This window comes from Dermacentor variabilis, chromosome 1 (assembly GCF_050947875.1).
Source record: "Dermacentor variabilis isolate Ectoservices chromosome 1, ASM5094787v1, whole genome shotgun sequence".
Taxonomy (NCBI): Eukaryota; Metazoa; Arthropoda; class Arachnida; order Ixodida; family Ixodidae; genus Dermacentor; species Dermacentor variabilis.
This window is the reverse complement of record NC_134568.1, coordinates 74915379-74940902: the sequence shown is the minus strand read 5'-3', so window position 1 is coordinate 74940902 and position 25524 is coordinate 74915379. Positions and strand designations below refer to the sequence as shown.

General features: G+C 47.1%; 1 protein-coding gene across 1 annotated transcript in view; it reads right to left on the bottom strand.

The window, feature by feature from the left end:
• Nucleotides 1–24846, bottom strand: part of LOC142579661 (cytochrome P450 4V2-like) — a 175604-nt gene extending 150758 nt beyond the window's left edge. Inside the window, exon 1 of the mRNA XM_075690091.1 lies at nt 23720–24846. Within this exon, the coding sequence (XP_075546206.1) occupies nt 23720–24008 (289 nt within the window). The 5' untranslated portion in view covers nt 24009–24846. The remainder of the gene's footprint in view (nt 1–23719) is intronic.
• Nucleotides 24847–25524: the final 678 nt, after the last annotated feature.

Here is a 25524-nt window from a genome sequence, read left to right as displayed (position 1 = left end):
AGGCTTCCCGTTAGTATTTATGGTTTGCTTGTCACTCGCCGAAAGCATTGTTCACGCTATTGTTACAAACCGTTCTACGTATACAGGCAGCTCTCTGAACCCACGCTGGAGGGTTAAATATAGAAAGAGATGATGGCTAACGATGGCACACAGCTAATGGTGGCAAACGACGTTCCCCTCCTCGAGACATGGAGGCAGATGTTTCGTCTGAATTTCCTACAGCAACTAATTAATTGTGAATTATCCTTAGACCTCTCGGTATACGTCACCCCTTTGTCCACAAGGCGTACACGTCATGATCACACATATGCATTAACCCCTCATTTCACCAGGGCAACTACATACCAATTTTCTTTCTTTCCCAGAATAGTGTCTGAGTGGAACTCCTGACCCGCGATGTATTAAAACCTTCCCAATGAATTGCGTTACTCATATTTTCTCTGTTATGCATATTTATCTGTATTTATTGTATAGTATTTATATTTCTATATTTGCGTATTTTTGTATTGCTTGCCCTGTTTCTTACTTGCCTTGTACGCGTGAGTGCCCTTCCTGCAAGGAACAATTTTTGGTCTGCAGTATGTTATAAATAAATAAGAAAAAATAAATAGCGAAGCGTTTCATCATGATTCGTGCCGCGCACAACCTAAGTGAGTTTGAAAAAACTTGGCTGCGCTTAGCTCAGCTAAGCCTGGATGTGCAAAGCGAAAGCTTGGTTTAGCCTGGTTAAGTTTCGGTTTCACTTGGTTAACCTTTGATTTAGCTGTAATTATTATACTCAGGCATGCAATTGTCGTTAAGCCAGGTATGACGGCTCTGCCTAGGTTGGCGGCTAGACATGACTGTGATTAAGCTTGGGTAGACACGCATCGTTCGACGGTGCGACGACTGTTGTGCCACAGGGAAAGCGCAAGTGCTAGAGATGCAAAGAGACGCCGCGAACATGCGCAGCGTCGAAGCACAAACGAACATGGCGCGAACCGAACATCGCAGTCCCGACGCCGTAGCAGAAATCTTCCTCGCGTCTGTGCTTGCTGCATGCCCGAGTTGTAGCCGATGGCTGTTTACCGGTTCCAAGTTTCGCGAGCTAAGCTTATAATAAGGCTGACACCAGGCTCCGTTACGTGCGCCCGGCACTGCGGCACCGAGCAGCAGCCTGCCATGCTGCACGCCTCCAAAAGTAGCCACTACCTATTATAGTGCTTTCAAATGCTGTGAAGCATTCGAAAGCACTATAATAGGTAGTGGCCCAAGGCGGGAAAATCTCACTACTTAATCAGAACCGCAGCGCAGGTGAGACTTAAAACTTTCGTTTTCAGTTCACTTCGGCGCTTCCGAAGCAGCAGCCGACGTGTCCGCTGTGTCCGCGGGATCCCTCATGGCACGTCACGCCGATGGTGACGCCAGCTTTTCCAGGGGTGGAGCTCACCCCCAATATTCTGCTTGCGGTGGCAGTGCTTTTCAAACGTCGTCTAGCGCCAGTTGGGGTGGTGGTACTTGTCTAACGTCGGGTATGCTAGTCTAACGTGGGCAACAGCTTTCTTATGCACCCACTCTCACAGAATGGGATGGAGGCGGATTTTTTTCATTTTTCGTGAGTAACGTCATCGTACCTGACCTTATTGCTACGTAAGGTCAGCAAATTTTGTTCTGTGTCCTGATGTATCGGTAATGGGAGTGACACCAGGGCCGGCATTTCGAGATCAAATTAAGATGTCTTACGTTTTCCAACCTTCATGCTTTAAGTGTCATCATTTTAAGTGCGACAGGCGTGCGACAGAGCTTCTACAACTTGTAAAATATGCCATCATATTTTAAGCCATCATGGTAATAGAGGGGTCTGCTCGTCCGGTCGGCGCAGCCGTATGCCTAGTGTGTTATAGTTGTCTGTGTGCTAACTTCTAGTTCTTGTTCGAAATGTTTCTAATTATTAAACATACGAAATAATAGAACAACTGAGAGCAGAGTAAGTTGTCAGGGAACTCGTTCACGTTCCTGAAAAGAAGGCGTGTAACAAGGACAACACAAAAGTCGACACTTGTGGTTGTCCTTCTCATAATGTTTTCGCAGGACAAGATTCGCAACAAGCGCGGACAAGAGGAAGCTCCCTGAGAAACATTTGGCAGTCTAATTATCGAAGATCCGCTAATTAACTTTTTAATTATAATGTTAGGTACTAATGCTAACTGGACGTCTGTAGCTTATGGCGAGGTCGTAACGAATCGGTTTTTAAAACGGATCAAAGCCGTTAATTAAGGCACGCTGGCGCGAAGAGCTCCCGACTCGCTTACAGAGCGAAAATTAAACACAGTTACAGCGCTCAGGAAGACGAAGAAATGGAGACAAAATGCGCAGGACCGGGTGTTAGTCGTTTTTATCTCTTAGCGCTACAACCATGTTTCATAATGTCAGTGACCAACTATAAGCCCATGCAGCTTTCGGCACTAGCGACTGATCGTATTTCTAACTCTGTAGTGAATTTCATTAATATTACTAATGCCTCACTTGCTTCTCATATGACATATAGTATAAGCTATTCCGTGTGTTGCCACGTTACGGAGTTATATAAAAAATACCTCGCGTTTCTACGACGGCTGATTCTGATTATGAAAAACTGGGAATTCGAGCCAAAACAATACTTTTTGCAGGTTATGCTTCGCAGCTGCGGCGGATATTATAATTCGCGCGATAAACGCCACTGCAAATATTGAGTTACTAAATTTTACCAATCACCTTTTATATATACGAGCATTAGGGACACATTTCAATAAAAAAAATTAATGTCAAACAGTATTATCAAACCATAATGTTGGGCTCGCTCTAGTTTTGAGAAACAAGTAGACAGTATGCTGCGAGGTGTATTGCAGTTCCGTTTAATATGTTTTCGCCCTGTAAAAATTTACACGGTACGGGAAAATTAGCTTGAACAGGGGCGCTGTAACTTAGGGCTATTCGAAACTGTTTGTGTTCCATTTCTGCAATCAGCCCTCCACGATTAGTCAAACATTCTTCTCGCCACCCCGATTTCGCCTGTTTGTCACGTGACGTCACGAAAATCGCAAAAACTTCCCAACTGATATGACGTCTGCACGCTTATTATGCATGATTAGACCGAACAAACAAAACATAATTATTTCCAATTCTACCCCTTTGCGCCATTAGCCCTCCGCTATTGGTCAATCGTTTTCTGGCTGCGACGCCTTCGCCCACACGACGTCACAAAACCGCCAAAACTCGTCACGTCAAAGTGACGTCTAGCAATAAAACTTCATTAATATGCCGAACAAAACCGAATTTTTGTTTTAATAGCCGGAGAATGCCTCGTTTCGAAAGGGATAGATGACGTCTGCCTACCGACCGCTCTGGCACTGGCTACTGGGAGCCGCCAGGCAGAATGGATTTATTTGAGTATAATAAAAAAAAATTACGTGGCAGTATAACGCTGTCGAGCCCTTTCAGCATGTATACGACATCGCTATGCTAAGGGCGCTATAACGTAAAACTGTTCCAAACTTTTCTATTCTAATTCTGCTATCAGCCCTGCGCCATTGGTCATAAACTTTTTTGGAACGCCCCCACTTCCCCTGTCTGTCACGCGACGTCACGAAAATCGTGATACCTCCCCATCTGATATGATGTATACACACTGATTATGCATGATTTGACCGAAAAAAGAGAAACTGTTATTTCTGATTAGGCGCCTTTTTGCCATTAGCCCCCGGCTGAGTGAGTGAGTGAAATAACTTTATTAGGTCCAGAAAAGACGCAGGGGTGACCCCGCGCCACCCGGCTAGTCCCACGTAGGGACCGCCAAGCCGAGCTTGACGGCCCGATCGCGGGCACTCTGGACGGCCAGGGTTTGGTCACTGAGTTCGGGGCTGCCCAAGAGCGCAGCCCACCTATCCTCGCCCGGCTATTGATCAAAAGTTTTCGGGCTGCACCCACTTCCCCTGCCTGTCACGCGACGTCACAAAACCGCGAAAACTCACCGCGTCAAAGTGACGTGTACGCGATAAAGATGCATTAATATGCCGAACAAAACTGAATTTTCTTCTGAATAGCCGCGGGCTGCCCCGTTCCGAAAGGAATAAAAGATGGCTGCCGCCGATCGCTCAGGCGCTGGCAACTCGCACCAGCCGGAGAGCATGGGTTTATTTGCGTATAATAACACTTCTTGCGTGGCCGTGTAACGTTTTCAAGCACTTTCAGCACGTTTACGACCTTATTCTACCAACTCTTTTTTGCTAAGGATCCGTTTTAGCGTTATTCTTAAGCTTCCGTTGCATGGCGCCGCGATTTTCGACCAGTCACCGGAAGCTAAGTAATGGGAAGCGAACCAATCGCAGACGCCGGCACCACCCTCTTCATCGGGTTATCAATTTTCAGTGCACTAGCTCTGCCCCACCGAATCCCTCTCCACTTGAGCGTTCTCCTCGCCTTTTGTCAGCCAATTAGATACGACAAGCCGCTCAGTGTAGGCAATGTTATTCGTTTTTTTTTTAAGCAAACAAAAGTGACCTCCTATGAGATATAGATTCTTGGTTGGGGAATGAAAAAAAAAGCGCAACCCTATGAACCAGGAGAGCGTTTGATTGGTTTGTTCAGACAACCCTGCGGTTGACCGCCCGGTGCTTGCGTCGGTGATTCCGCAAATTTGATGACAGGAGATTGGAATAAAAACATATTGGAATAGTTTTACGTTATAGGGCCCCAACTCTCTCTCGCTGAGAATCCATTTTAGCCACATTTTAACTTCCCGTTGCACGCCGCCCAGATTTTCAACCCGCCGCCCCAAGCTAAGCAAGTGGAAACGAGCCAATCCTAGAGGCCGGCACCACGCCCTTCATCCGACTATTTTAACTGGGCTAGCTCGGCCCCACCGAAGCCCTCTCCATTTCTGTGGGCTCCTTGGCTCTTGTCAATCAATTAGATCAGCAAGACTAGTCAAAGTAGGCATTGTTATTCGCTTTGAAATCAAACAAAAGTGATCTCCTATAAACGAGGAGAGGGATTGATTGGGTGGTTCAAACAACCGCTGCTGGTCACCTCCCGATCATTGCATTGGCGATTACGTAAATTTGACGTCAGGAGATTGAAATAAAAACAGGTTGGAATAGTTTTACGTTAGAGGGCCCCGGCAATGCGTTTCACGGCACATCTTAAGTAGCTTCCTGAAGTGTAGCAAACCGTATCACTTTCAGAAGACTCGTAAGTGCGTGGCATGCTCTGTCTCGCGCGCATAGCCAAAGCCTTTGTACAACAGGTCGCTCTCCGAGTTTCTCTGCTTGTCAGCCCTGCTAAGCCTCGTCATCGCAATGTGCCCGCGTTGCTTCGGTTCGACGCGGAAGGCGTCTCGCTGAACGCAGCGACTTCTCCGGTGTGAACCAACTGTTGCACTGTTGCCAAGCTAGTATAAGCGCGTATGAAGCGCGCACCATTAACGCTGAAAGTGAAACAGGAATAATATCATCCTCAAAAACAAACACCCAGTGCCACTTTGGTATTGCTTTGTTACTTTTACTTGAATTAAAGGAGCGAATGCGTGATTGAGTACACTCTAAATTACAGTGGTACCGGGACGGGCTTTTGGCTCCACCAATCACCGTCGCTTCACTTTTGTTTCTTATCTATGGCAATGAAAGCTGGAAATAAGCCAGAGACGAGGCCCATGGGAACGCGGCTTCAGTCGCGAACGGTATGCGTTATTTATCACTGGCATGACAGCTATATCACGTATCCTTTTTCCTTGAATCGTCGAGGACAAAAAAGAAAATTAAAGGACAATTACATTGTAGAAAAATCGCATCATTGGAAAGCAGGTCGAACATTTGACTAAATAAAATAAAAAAGATAACCTATAATCCACCTGTAAGATCAGTTACAGCATCGGGAAATGCGTGTTTACGCAGGCAGTGTTCTCGTATGGAACAGAATAAATGCGCTTAACTCATCTTTATGGGAGAAATACGAAGTTTATCGTGCCTCAATCGTTCACTATAAAGCAGGCGTTATATGATCGTTGCGTGTATTGTGACACAACGATGAATATGCGACTCCTTTCATTTGCTTTCGATTTGGTGTAAGCTTTGCTATACGTGCAGAAACCAAGTAGTAACACCGCTTTATTACGGGCTTTGAGTGGGCCTATGAGATTGCGCTTATTTTGTTTACTTTTGCTGAGTGAGTGACCAAGAGCATGATTTTTTTTGTGTGTGTTCGTAATTACATAGTTATTGAAAGCTGCATGTTCCTCCGTTATCCGCTTTCAATATTTTTCTAAAGTACGCGTCGTACCCTGGCTCTCTATCAAATTCGTTTTCTTCTTTCCGTTTTCGTTTGGACTCCCTCCGATTATCACTTTATTCGAGAGACACTAAAACTATGTTTTGTAACAATTTGCAACAACCGTCCTAGTGCTTACGAGAGAGTTAGAACACTATATGAAAGAGACACGAAATAAAGGGGGAAATGCAGCGAAGTTAACCCGAACAGAAAATCCCGTTTGCTACCCTAAACTGGAGGATGGGGGAAGGGGAGGTAGAAAGATAAGAAGAAAATAGATAACTTTAATGAAGTCATACAGCAGTGACGAATCTACAGGAGTGTATCTACTAGGGGCCTTCTTCGGTACCTCAGTGCCTCAATTTCACTTCAATACACGCTGATTCACTCAACTCATTGTCTGAATCACAGAACATGTTCGCAAAAGTGACTACCACTTTTCTTCATTTCTGTTTTTTTTTCTTTTGTCGTTTCTTTGTGCCTCACAAAAACACCAGTAAAAGAAACCAAGACGATCGTGTAAGGCTTCCTTACCAGACGTCTTTGGAGACTGACGCATGTTGAAAAGGGGGAACTTTGTACAGAACGCTTCGGAGAAGGCCGCTTACCCAATAGAACAGCACGCGCTTCTCGAAAGTGCATCTCTTTGCATAGGAAATATTGGCGAGACGTGCTAAATCACCCATTGTTTGCCTTCGCGACACGAAAAGGAAACAGTCGCAAGAAATCGCTGGGGGAAAAAAAAAAGCTTTGGTTCTGAGTCAGGCTGCGGTGTTGACAAAGATGGAAGGCACAGGCTCACCGATGCGTAAAACGAGTGAGAAATTCCCCCCTTGTAACGCACAAGCTGGAGGAACAAGGTGACAAATTATGGCGTAAAGGAACGTGGGACGTAAAAGTGACCAGAATGGTCCTGTACAGAGTGCGAACTGTGCCATTCTCTGCGCCCTTGTTCCGCTAAACGTTAATCAAGTGTCCTCGCTATTTCGCTATTTTTCTCCACATTAAAAAAAGAAGTGCGCCTATACGAGTAAAGTACCCTGCCAATCGCCACGTGAGCTGTTCGGTCAATAAAAAAAGCGGTGTTATTTCATTCGTAAACTGATTATCTAATGCGGTATCAAATCAATCAATGCGGATGCTTTATCAAATCATACGTGTGATTCCCGTCACTTTTGTAAATTCGTTCGTAAAAGTACGGGTAAAAGGACAATCAAACGGATTAACAAGTTGCACTGAAACGTTTTATCAAAGATCTGAGTGAGCTCAACGGATATCTACAAGCCCTTATTCACCATTTACGACTGCGCAGCGCCTGCACAAAACAGTTTCTGTATCGCATTGTCCATGCTGAAAACTCTCACTGTGAATGTGGTAGAGCAAGAAAAGACGTAAGACTTAAAGTTCTGCATACACTACAATACAAGAATGTGACTGGTGTCCAAATTAATAAGGCTTGATCGAAGTCCAATGAGTGCAAAGAAGGTTTTCAGCTCGCGGCTAATAACTACTCCTTAAAATCGTCTACCAGTTTTTCTAAAAACATAATGTGGAGTCTAGTCACTGTCAACGAATATTAAAATAAGAAGTGAATGTAAAACATGTGGTGGTTGAGGATGACGCTGTATTTTGCATTTCATTTTCTTTTTCGAAGAAGCGAAATGTATTGTTTTCTTTAGCTCTTGCAACAATTTCTGTTTTTAGTATTTTCAGGGTCAATAGCAATTTAAAATTCGTGTATTTCTCTATTGTGACGTTTTCTGGTTTGTCATTGTTGTGCTTAGTGTCAGTTATGGTGTGTTGCTTTTTTGTGCGGTGTTGTAACTTTTGATATACTTCTACTTTCCTCAACAGACACGGAGCAACCGGTACCATCTCCTGGAGCCAGCACCTTCTTGTGTATCCATGTCAATAATTAAAAAAAAAAAACATCGTATTAGGTTCCTATGGAAAATATTCAAAAAGAATGTTGATCTCTTATGTAGCGGCAAACTGAAACATTTATAAATCTCTATTGCCGTTTTCCGCTTCGAACTTGGTCTCAGCAGAATCATGGATACACTCTGTACCCCGTGCGATCTTTCGGCAGTATAAGACAGTCAGACATCCTAGCGGGACCATGTGTTTCATCTGCTTTCGCTTGGACATGCGCAGCTGAGCACACATTTAAATTTATTGTGGCTCAAAAAAAATGTGCTAGAATCTACCGAAGATGATTGTCAATGTCAGTGATAGCTCTCTTGCTTGACCTGCTGCGTATCTGTGATGTGACCAGATTCCTCGAACGCAAAAGCGTCTTAAAAAGAAGGGGGGGGGGGGGAGGCTAAGAACTTACGACAGAAAACAATTTACGAGTCATAATTGACCGGTGTGTTCTAGAAGCGTGCGACTTTATAACGACTCCGAAAGCGAACCGTTTGCTTGGCCTCACGTGATTGAACAGAATCGCGTTTTCGTCAGCAAAAGCGCCATTCTGAGTAATCACTTCAGAGCAAGCGAACGGTTCGCTTTTCGAACAGTTTTAAAAACCGCATATGTTGCTGCCTCACTTCCCGTAGTATTTCGCTTGGCCTTCGAGTCTATGTGAAGGTGGCAGGACCACACTCGAGAAAGTGAGCAGTCGATTCGGCACTACAAGGCGGGATTTTCAGAACTGGGGTGTGCAGAGACCAAAGCGCGACAAAATAACATCCCACACGAAAGGCGTGAGTCAAAGGGACCGCAACTGTAAAAGTGGGACGTGTCCCGCCTAAATCGGGACGCCTGGCCGCCTTAGTCATCCGTGAATCACAAAAGCTTATGACGTATTAGCAGGCACACGAAGTGGCGATCTCGCTGTCCACAACATTGTCGAATGATACCACAACAAAGTGTATCTTGCTGTAATCATTGCATCTCACTTGAAGCTCCGTAGTAACCTCTACTACCCATAGTATCCTGGCTGTAACTTCTTTGCAATCAAGCGACCGCGCTCGACGCAGAATTGTCTGTTGCGGATGAGGCGCTATCACTTTATTATATTTAAGTCTACACGCACCTTGCGTCACCTTGGCACATCCATTCTGGATGAGTGGACATGGCAGCCACATACTGTTATCTCACTGGCAGTGCCGAAGTTGTCTGTTCGAGCACACATACCTAGCGGCACATGCCCAGTTTACCCATGTTGTCTACTGGGTCAAACAGCAACCAGCATATACATAGCGACACATGCTTGTAGACAACTTGTGTCTACTGGGTATGTGCCATTGTTTATTGTGCGAGTTGGTCCAACCATCTAATGTGGCCGAAGTAGCTAAAGAAAGCCATCACTTTAGAAGTGTCGCACAGCTGCTGAACTTGGAGTGTTTTAATAATTGTGAGTTACCTTATACAAACTTTACGCCAGAATATGTCTATTTTTCGGCGGTAGTCCTTCAGAAACGCAAAAAAAATATGTAAAAAAAGAAAAGCGGTACCTAATGAGAATGGGTTAGCTTGCATGTGTTTGTCCCGTACTGTCGAAAGTAGCTCTCAGTCGACGGGAAACTATGGAAGCATCCGTACGTGTCCAGGCGTCCGTCGTGCAACTAAACAATCTCTTCGCAACTATCTACTCTCTCAACCGACTTTTTGATCATCGAAACCTATGGAGACTTCCCACTCCTATAGCTTGGCAACCATGCGCGCTAGCCATTCTGAGTTCCAAGCACCTGTCGATCTAGTCGAGACGCGCTCGTGCGATCACGCTAATCACCAAAAGCACGATAAGTGAAAGATGGCGCACTTCAGGCAAGCATTATGGCGCTTTCCATTGGGCGAACAGGAGTACAGCTCACTTTAGCGAACCTCTCTCCAGAGCGCTTTTCAAAGACCGCGCACCGTTCTCAATATATGTGACAGGGGTTTGTGTGGATCAAGGAAATCACAGAAAGTCTTCCATCTTAGAGGCTGCAGATAGTTGATACGATGCTGGAACTTCTTCTGTATGCGTCTCGCCTTCCTTAAGTCGCAGATGGACTTGGTGCGCCTGTACCTTCGTTCCGCGCGACAGCGAATTGCTCGAAGCCGCTCCAATTCTGCTTCGAATTCAGAAAATTTAGAAATAGGCCTAAAAACGCTTGCTGCTTTTTGAGCAGCGTGGACGCGGCCGAATACTAACGGAACGCCTTCGTAGCGATCGTCGTAGAGGCGTCAACCGGCACCACGAGGACGGCAGCGAGCGTGAGAAACGCCGGAGCGGAACAAGCGGAGGACGTAGCCATCGCCTTGGCCATCACCGACGCGGACTGCCACACGGTGCTGAGTGACTCGAGACAGGCGGTGCGAAACTTCGCCAAAGGCCAAATCTGCAGGGAGGCCGAGCGCGTACTGCGAACGGCCAAACTACAAGACAGAAAACTAAGACTCAAGTGGTTCCCGGCGCACGCGGGCGATGCGTCGAGACTCAATGAGAACCACAATGAAACGGCACACGCAGCGGCGGGAGCACTAACCTACCGCGCCCCGGCGACAGACCATCCGACATGGTTCGGAACCAAGGACCGCATGACGGACTACAACGAAATCACGAAGGCCTACCGCCTGGCTCGCAGGACTCTCCCACCCCCGCACCCGAGGCTGAATCAAGCGGAGGCGGTACTACTGAGACAGCTCCAGACCGGATCGCTACCGAGCCCGGGACTGATGCATCGCATGTGCCCCGAGACATATCCGACTGATAATTGCAGAGTCTGCCGGAGGGAGACGGCAGATTACACGCACATCTTGTGGGACTGCGTTAAAAATCCAGAAGCAAAATCAAGAACGATCCCACCGCGGCTCGAGGCAGCCGCGAAGAGCTACAACCGAGGCGAACAGCTCTGGGCCGTCCAGCAGGTCCTCGGGTCCCTCGAAAGGCAGGGATCCAGCGAGCCGGCAACGGCGAGCGGAGACCCGCGCCGAGTAACGGCGACTTCGTAGATGACGTAGGCCCTCGTCGGTGCGCGCGAGCGCCCAACTGCAGGCACAAATAAAGTTGGCTCCAATCGAATCGAGCAGCCGCAAGTATTCCTGTACGACAGATTGAAAATGCTTCGGTTCAGTCAGAGCTACAGCTACAACACTGCAGTGATAAGAAGTATGCACGAGTGAGGAGGTCTGCCTGCTTTTCAACGTTGTCGCTGTCTAGCTAAACATCTTCGTCATCACCACCACACCACGTTATCATCATTATCAGTAACAACGCTAAAGTAGAAATTTCACAATTATGAAAGGTTTGTTGCCGAAGGCATCAACACAGTTAGCTTTATTTTCGTCTTCCTTATATTAACTTTTGTTTCAAGATGCCTCAGCGCCTGTGTGAAATGGTTCCCGGACAACAAAACGCATGGTAGTGACCACGTTCTAACGTATCTTAACATGGAAGGCATAAGCAAGTAACACCAAAGTTATTCAATGCATCGACTGGCCAAAATATACGTTGATCATGGAGAAGAATTGTCAAAAGTCTGAGTAGTGTGTACCTGGTAACATTGAGGAGCTAATTAACAACGCTGCTCAAAAAACAGCAAGTGTTTTTAGGCCTATTCCTAAATTTTCTTCATTCGAAGCAGAATTGGAGCGGCTAGCAATTCGCCATCGCGCGGAACGCAGGTACAGGCGCACTAAGTCCACCTGCGACTTAAGGAAGGTGAGACGCATACAGAAGATCTAGCGTCGGATGAACTCCCTGCAGCCTCTAAGATAGAAGACTTTCTGTGATTCCCTTGATTCACATAAACCCCTGTCACATATATCAAGAACGGTGCGCGGTCTTCGAACATCGCCGCCACAACGCTACTCCTCCAAATGCCTGGCTCTCTGCCAAGGTCGCCGAGAGATCCACGCCGCGGAGAACTTCTGTTCGAAATTGCTGGTCATCCGTACTCGCTCACCGCACATGATCCTCATGACATTCCAATCTCACGGGATTCTCGTATGGACAATCTGTTTTCCATTGAGGAGTTACCAGCGGCGTTAGCAGCGTGCCAGCGTTTCTCATCGCCTGAGCATGACGGGGTGACATACGCAGCTCTTGGCAACCTCGGTCAAGCAGCCGGGCATACTCTGCTGGACGTGTTGCGGGAAAGTCCAGTCACCTTGTGCCTCTGCTCAAACCAGGCAAACCACCGCTAGACGTGGTGCCTTATCGTCTCATCGCTCTGCCATTTGTCTGGGAAAGGTGATGGAGAGGATGGTGCTGGAGAGGATGATACGTCTAGAGTGATATCTAGAACATTATGAGATATACCCTGACGCTATGGCAGGCTTCTGACGACGGCGCTCTTCTACAGACAATGTCATAGGTCTTGGCTCGTCTATTCAGCAAGGAAAAAAGCCTAGTGAGACAGTCAGCGGCGATGTTTCCGGATGTTAAAGGCGCTTATGACAACGTGACTCATCGAGCCATCCAGGACGCCTTGGGCGATGTCGGCCTAGGTGGCCTTATTTTTCGATGGATATTCAGCTACTTGAAGGACAGGTCATTCTTTATGCAAACCTAAGATGGTGTGTCATGAAAACGGAGCCTCCACCTTGTACCTTGTATCTTAAGATACACGATACATTCTTTAATCTATCAGGAATACAGATACCGATACACGTCTTGCCAGACGTATCATGATACAGATAAAAGATACCCAAAGAGTATCTAAGATACATGTATCTTTGATACTGCCCAGCATTGATCGCGAGTGATGGCGCGCGCGTGTATGTGTTTCGAGTTTTTCAAACACAAGCGAAGTTAAACGTGTGCATGTGTGGCTTTCGATGAGAGGGTACTACTTTCTGCAACTCATTGGGAGCACGGCTCCGCACCTCTGGGAAAGGGGATGGTGGGAAAAAAAGAGGAGGAAGGTTGGGGAGGTGGGAGCTATGGCGAGGTAGGGCTGCAGCGGTGAATGCCACAGGGAGATCTCAAACAGGACATATTCTTCTACACGAAGTGCGCAACACCTGTTGCCATATTTACCGCGATGCATCGGTCTGCTTTACGCTGAAATTACTACAGAGGGAGATTTACGTACTGGAATCGTTCAACTGCTGCAACAACCATGGGCATAAAATGAACCTTTCTACAATTTGGCACAGTCTTGTTGAGAAAGCACGTTATGACTTGGCGAACATTCTTCACCGTTCAACGGCGTTTGGGTGCTTGGCTCACAACGTTTATTCAGAGCAGATCAACCGTTCTACATGCGCAGCTGATTCGTTTTGATCGCGTAATTTACTGCGCCCAGATAAACTGCGACTTGAGAGCACACGTTTCTTGATTATTTGTTAGCAGAAAGACAACCCTCGGCTAACTTAGTTTTGCTGTTATAAACGAGCCCTTTTTTTTCTGCAGCAGCCTGAAAACAGTCGAATGCTACTTTGGAGAATAAGTAAGGTTACTCATTGCGAGACAACGAGTTTGCGATGATAAATTATGCTTAGCAAGGTTAGCATAAAATGCTACAAGGAAATTGGAAGCCAGAGCGACGAATTTCGGACAAACGCTCGCATTGTCTATCATTACCAAAGAGACACGCACCCGAAGACACATGACCGATTTCCCTTTGTTAAACATTGTACAACACTCTGTGGATTGATCACCCCTTTTAGATCAGCAACTGCGGCGGTCAGCTCTGCGAAGTCTGTCGAAATGAAACTCCAAAGATTCTATTTAATGTCAGCGAAGGCCTTCCAAGCTCGCATAGGCCCCCCTCCATAAGGCTCTTGATTTCATTTATCAGGAAGCTCGCCTATTACGGTACGGCATTGTACGACTTTCAGTGATTACTCTCCGCACTTCGCCTTGGATCTTACGAGCAGCTCATCGATGACAAAAGATAACTTCTTAATGGCACAGTTTATAATGGGTTGGACAGCGTTCTTCAGTGGCTACCAGGTCACTAATCAACGATCCAGTGGGCGCAGTGGGCATCTGCCTACGACGGCATCAACTGTGATCATGTCACTGCCCCGATTTAGTGAGCAGACGCAGGGGTAAGCTGTACGTGCCGTCCCAGTGGAACTCCACTCACTTCGCAAACTCTCGTCTTCATTCCCTCGCCGGGTCCACATCTGCGTTTCTGACTTCTTTTCAGACTATCATGGCTGGACACAACTCTATCTCTCTCTCTGTATCAGTATTGTTCTCCCTCGCTCGGATCAGCACTCACGATCGCACAATGCGCATTCGTGAATGGCATTCTAAGCCTGACGTCACTATCGGTGATGTCGCCCATTTCTATGTAAAATGGTTTGTCGTCCGAACGAACGATAGCCCCTTTTTTTTTTTTTGAGGCATGTGGGAGCGATGTAACAAAGCTGTGCACTTTCTTTGCGAGCTTCTACCCCTTAACCCGCAGTGCAAATGCTGAACAACCGTCCGCATTCGGACTGTTCAGTTTTGTACGGAATGGGGCGGACGGCTTCTAAGGCGCTGCTGTAGTTTTTAGAGCGAAGCTTTGTTTGCAAACCATCCCCGGACTTTCCTGACCATGACTGCTGGGTGCTGCTGCTGTCCTGCCTAATAGCCCAGACTTAGAGAAAGAACGAATTACGTGCCCGTTGGAAGCGTCTAACATCTGTCCCCCAGCACAGCAGCGCGACGTTCTAACCATTAGGCCACAATCGTACGTATACTTCTAATTATACATATACGTATACATATTATTCATGAAAGTGGAAAGACTTGGATTTCAAGGCATTTCCTTAGGCTTTTTAAGAAGATATCTCGATAACCGTAAACAAGCAGTGGTCATCGATGAGCACACTTCAAGTCTCTCTGACATTACTATGGGTGTACCACAAGAATCGGTACTTGGGCCAATATTATTTATCATATATATAAATGACCTTCCAGATGGCCTAAATGGAGCACATTCCTTCATGTATGCTGATGACACAGCTCTTGTGGTCAGTAGCAAATATGTATTTAAATAAAGCAGTTAAAACAATCAACAATGAACTTCAATATATTAGCAAATGGTTTGAAAGTAATCGACTTTCCTTAAATACAAATAAAACTAAATTTGTTATTTTTAAGTCCCCGTTTAAGAAAAAGCCTTTTGGGGAGCCATGCCGCATTGCGATTGGCCATGATGAAATAGAAAAAGTCGACTCAGTGCTCTACTTAGGGGTAACCCTTGATTCCGCTCTGAACTGGAAGCCTCATATCGATAGGCTGTGTGGTAAGGTCTCTTCCGCATCTTTCGTACTGACAAAGGCGCGGAGTAATTTCAGTTTCAAAACGTTGAGAACCTTATATTTTTGTCTCATTCATTCTCACTTAGCCTATTGTATTGAAGCCTGGGGATTTACATACAAAACATACCTGGAGCCTGTAGTACGGCTTCAGAAGACAGCTTTGCGGATAACAAACTACGCTAGCTTTACTACACCGTCATAAGCCTGTATATCACGTAAATATATCACGCGCGACCACAGTGCTTGCGTGGACAATTTTCTATTTCCTATGTTCTATTGTTTTCTTTTGTTTGTTCGTTTTTAATCTTTTTCGATCGCATATATAGATTTTAATTAAGACAACATGGACTACCCAACCTAAAAGCTGCTTAAGTTAACTTCCGTTTTCTTTTGTTTCGCTTTCTCTCTGTATCTTTCTCTCTCTCTCTCTCTCTCTCTCTCTCTCTCTCTCTCTCTCTCTCTCTGTTGTGTAGGAGAAAGTATGTATCGTGGAATCATGTGCGTTTTAGCACATTGTTCCAGAATATGTCTTTTTCACGATTTTCCACAATTATGCGATAACATGCTTTAGGACATTATTTTAAGTAATACGTTAAAGGCATCGCGTGGACGTTCGCGCTCTGGTATTTGTTACAGTAAATGACAGGGAAGCCTACAAAAGGAAAAAAATCGACAGCAAGAGGGGGGGGGGGGGATTATCACTATTAATGTTGTAATGGTTGGCCTCCTTTAAGATAACAATAGATTATTCTCGCGAGCGTTCTTGTAGTGGATCCGCTACCACTATTTGTTTACGAATTTCTTTTTTTGAATACTGGCTTACAAGAGCTAATCATAATTGTGTAAGGGCGCCAATAGAGCCATTCAATTCCAGAATACCATGTAAACACCAAATATTATTCCCTTTTGAGATATAACATACGTAGTCCTTGGTAGGTCAAGAAGTGTTCTGGTTAGACGGAAAACCGGTCATATTGTACTTCGGCAAGTGATAGCCGCGTTATGCCGACGTTCTCGCAGTAGCGGTGGTGTTTGAAACAGTTGCAATATGGCCGCTGAAAAGTCGGGGGAAACCAGGCTGCACCGGTCGGAAGCGCTCCTAGCCCGAGCAGCGAGAGCTCGAAATGGGAGGCCCACTTCTGCCGCCCTTCGTTGAGCGTCGCGCGCCTCTGCCGCGGCGGCGGATTGAGGACGGAAGGGGTCGTTCGCTCGCCCGTCCGCGCTGGCGTAACTTGCGCCCGTCGGAGATGAAAAAGAAAAGGAAGGAATAAGGGTCGATTCCGTTTCTTCTTCGCTTTCCGCCGTTTCCTTGCACAACCTGCCGTCGCTCGGCGTCCTCTCCCCCTGTCGTTTTCTCCTGCCTCCTCCCCCCGAAGGAAAGAAAGCAGGGCAACAATAAACGCGTTCCGGTCTGACCTACAATGCACTCAACTTGGCCTTGACTTCGCCCGTTACACGAGCAAAGCGAGACTGACGCCCGCGCTGCCCGTCGGTCGGCCACCCTGGCCGGCCTCTCGCGCGAGTCTGGAGTGGAACGGAAGTTGCGCGAGCCTTTTCTTCAGGGGCTCTTAGCTGGCAACAAAGTTTAGCTTAGCACGGCACACACTTGCGCGCAAGCTTCCTTCGGAGAGCGTCACCTGCGAAAAGCCTCAAATGCTTCGCGGCGTAAGCGTGAAGCTTGCAAATGATGGCTGCATTCTGCACTTGAGTGTGGTGCGGGTGGGTACACTTCTTGCGGCGTATGGTGCACTGTGGCGCGAGAAGTGTGGTGCACTTCTCGGCTCGGCGCTGCATGCTTGGACCGCGAAGTATCTGAGCGTTATCGTAATTTTCACATTACGAAAAGGTTTGCGAACCGTTGCGCCGTGACCAACCGCAGCATCGGCGCGATTTCTAGGATGTCAGTGGAGTGAGTGGCGTAGTACAGGTTGCGTTATAAGCTGTTACGGCCGCCACTTATTTGACATATATGTACGGGCTGATGTCTCGCCGCGAAGTTACGTCTTGCGACTCACCGCACAGAGATGTGATTCTGTTTCGTCATTCGGTCGATAAGGTCGTCAGTGCACTACACATACGCGTGTGCTGCGCACGTTTGAACCATATTTGCATGAAGAAAATAAAAACGAAATATAGTTCAAAAGAGCGCATTCATGCTTAACTCCTTTTGCCAGGGCATTTCAAGAGACGTTGTTACCGTTAAGAAATAAGGGAAGTTGCTGCAGCGCAGATTATCAGCTACGTGTTGTTGCCCAGCTGTCTATTGCAGTTGAGGGTTATCACCACGGTAATGGCAAGCGATTGAAGGAGTGGAGCATGTCAGGAGCTAGCTCTGCAGCGTACGGCTATACGCGTGGTCACACGTGGAGTTTTGGCAGCTTTTCGTGTCACATGGCACGACAGCCTTTTGTTTATGTCGCAATATTTAACACGTCTGCGCATATTGATGGCTGCGCCCGGTTGCTACGGTATAGAACGCTATTGTGCTGGCGTTTATGTGAGATGTACGAGGCAAGTATCTCGTAAACGCAGAAGCGGGAAGACACACGTAAGCGTTGCATGAAGCAGCGACGGTTTCAAGCACGGACCACGTTAATGGCTAAGTCGAGCTAAGCACGTAAGTCAGCCATTGATTGGCCGAAATCGTCCAGAAGATAGACATCACGGACATGACAGGAAGTTTGCTGAACAATCTGCAAATGGCGCATGACTGCAGCGCCGCAGAAGAAAGCATAGCCTTCCGCGGGCGGACGCTTCCTCCTGCCGCAACGTTTGCAGGGGGCGCGTTTGGACATACTCGACAGGTTTTAAAATCTGCTCGACGTCGTCGGTATCTTATGCAAACTTGCGCAGTTACGCAACATCAAACACTGTGACCACGGCACATATATACGTGTGGCGCGGATCGTCGTTGACGCCGAAGGAAGACGTCGACGGCGCTTCGCTGTACTGATATTCGGCAAGCCGGAAAAAAAAATAAAAAATAAGAAGAATCCGCCGAAAAAAGCAGCGGAGCGGTTTGTCGAAGTGCGTCTTCGTATACAGGCTTTCACTTCCAGGGAAAGCTGTTACATAAAACATGTTCTCGCGCTATGACTCTCGGTGTGCAAGAGAGACGAAAAAAAAAAAAGCCACACTGAGGTAAAGAAAAACAGTACAAACGCAGCACAAGATGGATTGGAAAACAGGAACCAAAAGAGGGGGGGGGGGGAGGCTTCGACTACCCCCGATGTCCCTCACCCATACCAGCGTGCCCAAAGACGTGTGACAAATGTGGAACTTAAGAGAGAAGAAAAAAAATACAAAACTAAACACAACAGCATCTAGTCGTGCGAGCAAGTTAAAAAGTGCCATGGAAAGGGCCTGCTCAATTTCTGTGCATATATGCGGGACACGAGGAAAAGACGAGACTTCGGCGGCGGCGCGGGATAGCCTCAAAAACGGAAATGCGGGCGTTCCTACTCTGGGCGCGCGCCTTGGGCGGCGCGAGCAGTGGTGGCCGCCTTGAATAATCCCCCGAAATGGCAGCCGCGTCAGAAAGAAGTTTTCGGCGAGCGAGACCTTTGCGTCAGCCGTCAAAGAAAGCTTATTCAAATACATGTCCCGTTTATGCGTTCAGCGCTCAAGTAGATTACGTGCTAGTCTCATAAAGCAACTAAGGGCATAAATAACCGAAACTGAAAAGGAATTTTACAATACACGGCCCCAGTTCTTTACGCACGTTCCAACTCAAGTTTAACGAAGTCGGAAAACAAACACACATAATACGCTCACACAGACATACACCATAATCGTGTGTCTGTGGGGGGGGGGGGGGGGGGAGGGGCTAGGGAGGGTACGTGCTTGGGTGAATGCATATACGACGCACGCACGCACCTACGCACGAACCGATCTTTCTTTTTATTGTAATTGTTCTGCTATTGCAGAAGAGAAGAGTTCACGTATCCCTGAGTGCCATATAACTTGATTTTCGCCCCGCCTTAATCTCCCCCCAACCCCTTTTAATATGCTCGCCTTAAAGTTGAATTTTGTCAGTACTGCGCAAAATCTTGTCCCTTTAGTTTCCTACTTCACGTGGTGTCGTCCACGCCGATGACGCATTTGAATTTGGAGCCAAATGCGCACAGTAGTTTGCATACGACGAGGTCGCATCCGGCTTTGATCTTTGCCTATCAAACCTCGCACACTGAATGGCAGCCGTGCGAGAGCTTGGAGAGGCAACGGATGCCCCTACTTAAGTAACTTGGAGACCGTTATCCATTTATAATATCAATATTTTCACGTGCATCAGACAAAGCTCTTCAGCTAGCCGTGCGACATATCCACTGCCTGTTTAGCATCCGAAGTATTTTGTAGCAGATGTGGTTGACCGTATCATACGGGCAGCAAATAATGGCAGTCGATGGCTTTTGGCGCTTTCGAGTTCGTGATGAGGAGTATCTTGAACTGCCCGAATAATACTTCTTATCGCCCGCTAGAAAGAGTCATAAGACTGTTTCTGCACAGAATAGAAGTGGTACTCGATCAAAGAAAAAGAAACAAAGAAAATACTTTGAAACAACTGTAATAAAGCTGTATTGCGCAACAACATCGCAGGACGACAACTGCCCCTTCTGCCCCTTCTTTTAAAAGGACAGAAGGGGCAGTTGGGAAAACTGCCCCTTCTTTTGAAGCAGGTGACAAAAATATTGCAGGCCGTGGTCAACACTTCAAAAGCACCACCGCCAGACACTGAAATGACTGCAGTCGTGACTCCTCTGAAAAATCGAATGCCTGATTTCTCCGTAGTTTTGTGACTCCTCTGAAAAATCTAATGCCTCATTTCTCCGTAGTTTTCTTTTTTTGTCCTTTTTTTTTCATTGCAATACGAGGCTGATTTGTGTCTTTTACTTACAAATGCAGTATTATCGGCGACTTTCAATGCGTCGCCATAGCGATTTCTCACTTTGTATGGATTTTGTAAGGATCTGTTGCTGGCGGCCTCTTAGCTCGTTTTAAAATAATTTTCGGAATGGGTCAAAGGAGAGATATTTGCTCCTGATTATAATCTAGATTAATATGTAGACAAAAACGAACACGGCTTTTAACACCACTGAGCAAGCAGTTGACAAAATCTGTCAGTAATGGATCACTCTCCATGTACTGTTTGTTTCTTCGATGCTATGTTGAAGTTCCGTGTATATTTGTGTCAACTGTATACTTTCACTGGTCAGTATGTTTCATGGACCAACCCCTTTTAGCCCACAAAAGTGCCTCCTGTCTGTCTGTCTGTCTGTCTGTCTGTCTGTCTGTCTGTCTGTCTGTCTGTCTGTCTGTCTGTCTGTCTGTCTGTCTGTCTGTCTGTCTGTCTGTCTGTCTGTCTGTCTGTCTGTCTGTCTGTCTGTCTGTCTGTCTGTCTGTCTGTCTGTCTGTCTGTCTGTCTGTCTGTCTGTCTGTCTGTCTGTCTGTCTGTCTGTCTGTCTGTCTGTCTGTCTGTCTGTCTGTCTGTCTGTCTGTCTGTCTGTCTGTCTGTCTGTCTGTCTGTCTGTCTGTCTGTCTGTCTGTCTGTCTGTCTGTCTGTCTGTCTGTCTGTCTGTCTGTCTGTCTGTCTGTCTGTCTGTCTGTCTGTCTGTCTGTCTGTCTGTCTGTCTGTCTGTCTGTCTGTCTGTCTGTCTGTCTGTCTGTCTGTCTGTCTGTCTGTCTGTCTGTCTGTCTGTCTGTCTGTCTGTCTGTCTGTCTGTCTGTCTGTCTGTCTGTCTGTCTGTCTGTCTGTCTGTCTGTCTGTCTGTCTGTCTGTCTGTCTGTCTGTCTGTCTGTCTGTCTGTCTGTCTGTCTGTCTGTCTGTCTGTCTGTCTGTCTGTCTGTCTGTCTGTCTGTCTGTCTGTCTGTCTGTCTGTCTGTCTGTCTGTCTGTCTGTCTGTCTGTCTGTCTGTCTGTCTGTCTGTCTGTCTGTCTGTCTGTCTGTCTGTCTGTCTGTCTGTCTGTCTGTCTGTCTGTCTGTCTGTCTGTCTGTCTGTCTGTCTGTCTGTCTGTCTGTCTGTCTGTCTGTCTGTCTGTCTGTCTGTCTGTCTGTCTGTCTGTCTGTCTGTCTGTCTGTCTGTCTGTCTGTCTGTCTGTCTGTCTGTCTGTCTGTCTGTCTGTCTGTCTGTCTGTCTGTCTGTCTGTCTGTCTGTCTGTCTGTCTGTCTGTCTGTCTGTCTGTCTGTCTGTCTGTCTGTCTGTCTGTCTGTCTGTCTGTCTGTCTGTCTGTCTGTCTGTCTGTCTGTCTGTCTGTCTGTCTGTCTGTCTGTCTGTCTGTCTGTCTGTCTGTCTGTCTGTCTGTCTGTCTGTCTGTCTGTCTGTCTGTCTGTCTGTCTGTCTGTCTGTCTGTCTGTCTGTCTGTCTGTCTGTCTGTCTGTCTGTCTGTCTGTCTGTCTGTCTGTCTGTCTTGTCTTGTCTTGTCTTGTCTTGTCTTGTCTTGTCTTGTCTGCCTGTTCGCTTGCTTGCTTGCTTGCTTGCTTGGCTCCGGCCCCGGAAAGCTCGCATCAAATTTTGAGTGGTATGTGCAATTAATTGGCATATGCGGAAAGGCAGAATGTACTCCATGGCAGAGTGGAAATTTACCCCTGAAGAGATATCGCATCGCCTCCCGAAGTCATACATGAGTTCACCATGTCACCATAATCAAAATAAAACCATTTTGTGTGGCGCTTTGTCATTTGTCGTTATTTTTGGAGAAATCGCTTTTCGTATAGCCCAAAAATAGTAATACGCCATTCCAGACGCTGGCATGAGAAAGTTGTATAATTGACAGCAACGGTAGCACGTTTAATGACTATTAATTTGCGGGCTATAAATTAAGTTGCTTGGTACGAACATTGTGTAATACTTATGAAGACTACAGACACTTTGTAAGTATTTCAAGTAAAGCCGATTACAGCCTCAACTGAATAACTTCCTTCTTTACTTGGTTGAATAGTGGCAAAAAAATTTTTTACATCGCTATTGTATCACATGGTAACAGCATGTCTCTTGTCGTGAATACATGAAACTGTGCTCGCATTCAAGTTCTCGCGTTTCTTGGCGTAAATATACTTCGTTGTTTCTTATTTGGCTTGCCTTAACATGAGTTTTCTTGTGTAATTATATATTTTTTGCCTTGTACTGTTCTTTGATCTAGCAAACAATCATAGCCGCCCCCTCATATTACCTGCGTTGATTTACGAAGTTATGTCTCCCATTACATACTACTACCCTTCCGTCTGACAACATAAGCTGTCTGAAAAGCAGTAACGGCGTGTGCACGAGATCTGCGTGCCTTCAACGTTGTGTAGGCTATTTCACCTGCTCTGAATGAGGGATTAAATGTCCCTCTTTCAAAGTGAAAAAAAAAATTAAATTAAAAGGAAAATATAAATTGCAAGCTTTGTATATTACCTTGTTTTCTGATTTACATCGCAAAACGAAAAATCTCGTGCCGCAAGGCGCTGCCTTTGAGTGCACATTTTACAAATGCTCAGTGTGAACTCGCTAATTGTCGCAAAAACTAGGAATCTCAGCGGATCATCAAACGCATGGACAAAAGCGTCCAACAGTCACTGACAACAAGGAAAGCACAATATGTTGCTTTTTTCTCGATATCGATGACTGTTAGCGTCTTTTCTGCGGAACGCTAGTGCATGTACTCGTCCATGAAATCAGTGCAGTGACGCTCGTACTACATGCCCAACATATTGCCTTATAATAATGGTTCAGGTTACTTTTGAGTCTTAACTCTTATCGACATGACACGTCTGTTGAAGTACAAAAGTGCAAATAGCGAAAATGCCAACATCTAAGGGCCTGGCAATTAAGCGCCGTGGTTGCTTGCTCAGTCCTTACACAACATAATGGCTGTCTATAATATCACTTAACCACGCAACTGAACTTTCCTTGATGTCCCAGCTGTAATGGTGAAAAGTCATGCAAATCTTGTTTACTAAGAGCAAGAACATGACAAACAGTCACGCAAATCTAGCAAAAATGTAGTAATGGTAGGTGTTACTACGTTCTTGCTAGCGTTTCTACATTCTTTTCTCTGGACACAACGCAGGGAAGAAAAGAAGCCTCGAGCGCAAGCAATGAGTAGCAATGAAATAATGCCACTAAAGAAAGGTAAAAAGGAAGACCTAGGCACTGCAATTGACACGTGACCATGAGTTGCAGTTCCCCTGCGCCGAGTGTCGCAAATGTCTCGATCAACAGTACCGCCGGTTGCTAGGTCGAAGGGACGATTCACCAAGACGTACCTGTGGAAGTGTTGAAGATGTCCCGGTAACGGGCCGCGGCCCTGAGGCAATTGACGTTGAACAGAGGTGGGAACCAGTCCGGGGGTCCCGCCATAGGCCTCAGCGCCTTCCAGAGCCGGTAGAAGCGCAGCAGGGCCTGGCTCACGACCACGCAGCCGGCCACCACGATGGTGGCAAGTAGCACGCGTTGAGTGGCCGTGGTCACAGTTAGCAGCATCACGTACTTCCACGAAAAGGCCGACGTGGCGCTGGACACGGCCGAAAACGTGCTTGCCACGATGTTCAGCATCGCGTACCCCTGGTTGCGTGCTTACAGCTTACTCGGGTTGCAAGTGCCGGCGGCTACGACTCTTGGCGACACAGAGCGGGACGCACAACCTCACCACGCGCAATCCATTGGGTCTGTTGTCGATATGACTTCCGCGCTGGCGGCCTGTTTGGATACCTTCAGAAATATGCGTGTTGAGTTGAAAGCGCCCGATGCCCCTCTTCCTTCAGACAAGTGGGACTAAGCTCCTTAGTTGGCGTCAATGACTCGTGGGTTTTCTTCTGGTGACTAAGATGAGCTCAGCTTTCCTCGGTGAACTGCGTGAAAGCTGGCCACTTACCACCCTTCAGCTCTGTTATACAATGTTCTTCAAATAATTAGTCCATAGGCACGACCTCTCTGCTTTGTAAATCCGGCGGCGTCTTCAGCAAGGACTCCGAGACTAGCCTGATTCAACCCAAACCGTGGGCTGTCGGGCTTTACAGCGTTTACCACTTATGGATGACCGAAGAGCACTGACGCCTTTCATGCGAGCCACTCGCGATATTTATACCGGGCGGCGCTGCGGGCTTCCCAGTATCGACGCCGATGAGTCCAGAGCACTTCCTGCAGTCCACTCGGCCTTGAGGTTTACGCCGCAGGGGGATAGTTCCGCGCTCGTCTTTCTTTTCTTACGAATTGGCACGAGGAAAGGTGACGACGATGACAGGGCCAGCTCATCCACAAAAGCCGGAAGACGAGTTTAAAATAACACAGCTAGAAGAACAAAAAAAAAGCTACACGGATCTTGCTGCTGTCACCGGCACTGGTAGCTGCGTCCCTCGCGACTGTCCTCCGACGGCCGTCGGTGTGCGAGCTACTCTCGAAATGCGCCCCGCGCGCGGGTTCATCCATCGGTCGTGCGCGCTCTCTCTGCCGTCAGCCTCCTTCCACACGGACGCCTCCCCCCACTTTCTCCTCCTCGATGCGTACGCTACGCCGTGGGAGAGGGGAGCGGGCTTGGCAGGGAAAGCGAACGGTGGGTGACGACGGAGGTGAAAGTTGCGCTGCGACGGAAAGAAGGTCAAGACGACCGCTCGCCTCGTTCCGGCGGCGGCAGCAGCTCCGATGGATTTCACTCCTGGTCGGCCGCGGGCGTGCGCGCTTTCCGCGGAACACGCGCTACGTGGATCGAGGGAAAAGGCAGCTGGAACGGCAGTCGCGTATAACATCTGCAGCACTCGTATCTGCCGTCTGCCCCAGCTGCACTTTCATCAAAGTCACTCGTAACGCCAGCTCGCACCGGTACAGAGTCCACACGCTGTGCAGTTATAAGGCGGACAATGCGCTGTATTGATACGAGCAGTGTCGTCATTTTAACGAATTTACCGCTACCACGAACAGTTCTAGGGATCGTCTAAGCGGCAAAAATGTAATATAATTTAATTTCTGCGGTATTAGGTGCGAAACCCCCCATCTGATTATGAGGCACGCCGTAGTGGGGGACTCCGGAGTAACTTTGGTCCCCTGGTGTTCTTTAACGTGCACCCAATTAACG